Source organism: Egretta garzetta, unplaced genomic scaffold (genome assembly GCF_000687185.1).
Source record: "Egretta garzetta isolate BGI_Z169 unplaced genomic scaffold, ASM68718v1 scaffold745, whole genome shotgun sequence".
Taxonomy (NCBI): Eukaryota; Metazoa; Chordata; class Aves; order Pelecaniformes; family Ardeidae; genus Egretta; species Egretta garzetta.
In genome coordinates, this window is record NW_009259678.1 from 94,725 (window position 1) to 95,451 (window position 727).

Below are 727 nucleotides of genomic sequence, written 5' to 3' on the forward strand. Positions count from 1 at the left end.
GCTCCTGGCCCCGGGGAGGTGACACGGCCGCGGCGCTCACGAGAAGAGGTGGACGGTGTCGCTCTGCTCCGCCAGCCCCTCGCGCCGGTACTTCACAAACTCATTCAGGGTCTCCAGGGAGTCTTCCCCCATCCGGATCCGGTCCTCCGAGGCCCATGTCTCCATGGCCACCAGCACGATGCGGGTGTTGAGCTGCTCCTTGTAGATCTGCAGGGGCGAGGGGATGGTGCTGGGGACAAAGCCCTGCCCCAGGACAAACCCACCAGGTGCTGGGGACCAACCCCCTGGGGACAATCCCACCTGGGGACAACCCTCCCAGAGCCAAACCCACCAGGCACCTGGGATGAAGCCCCTGGGGACAAACCCTCAAGTGACCAACCTCCTGGGGACAGGACCCCCACACACACTGGGACAAACCCACCAGGGACCGGGGACAAGCTCCCCCAGGGACAAACCCTCTCTCACCATGTCGGCCAGGTTGACCACGGACTTGGCGAAGTTGCTGGTGAGAACCACGGACTTCCGGAGCTGCAGGAACTGGCAGGGGGGAGAGGGCACCAGGGGCTGGGTTGGGCCAGGGGGGGGCCACCCCCACCTCCCCTGCCCACTGGCCCCAGGACCCCCTGAGCTTCCCAGCTGGTGGTCGTTCACCACCGCCAGCTCGATGTACTTGGTCTCGCTGTGAACTGTGTGCTGGGCTCGGCGTACCTACCGATGGGAGCCCAGG

General features: G+C 66.0%; 1 protein-coding gene across 1 annotated transcript in view; it reads right to left on the minus strand.

Moving 5' to 3' along the window:
• Window positions 1–727, minus strand: part of ADAM11 (ADAM metallopeptidase domain 11) — an 11,492-nt gene that overhangs the window by 3,297 nt on the left and 7,468 nt on the right. Inside the window, exons 5-7 of the mRNA XM_009638511.1 lie at window positions 635–708; window positions 466–538; window positions 41–207 (exon numbers count right to left, since the gene is read on the minus strand). Of these exons, the coding sequence (XP_009636806.1) occupies window positions 41–207; window positions 466–538; window positions 635–708 (314 nt within the window). The remainder of the gene's footprint in view (window positions 1–40; window positions 208–465; window positions 539–634; window positions 709–727) is intronic.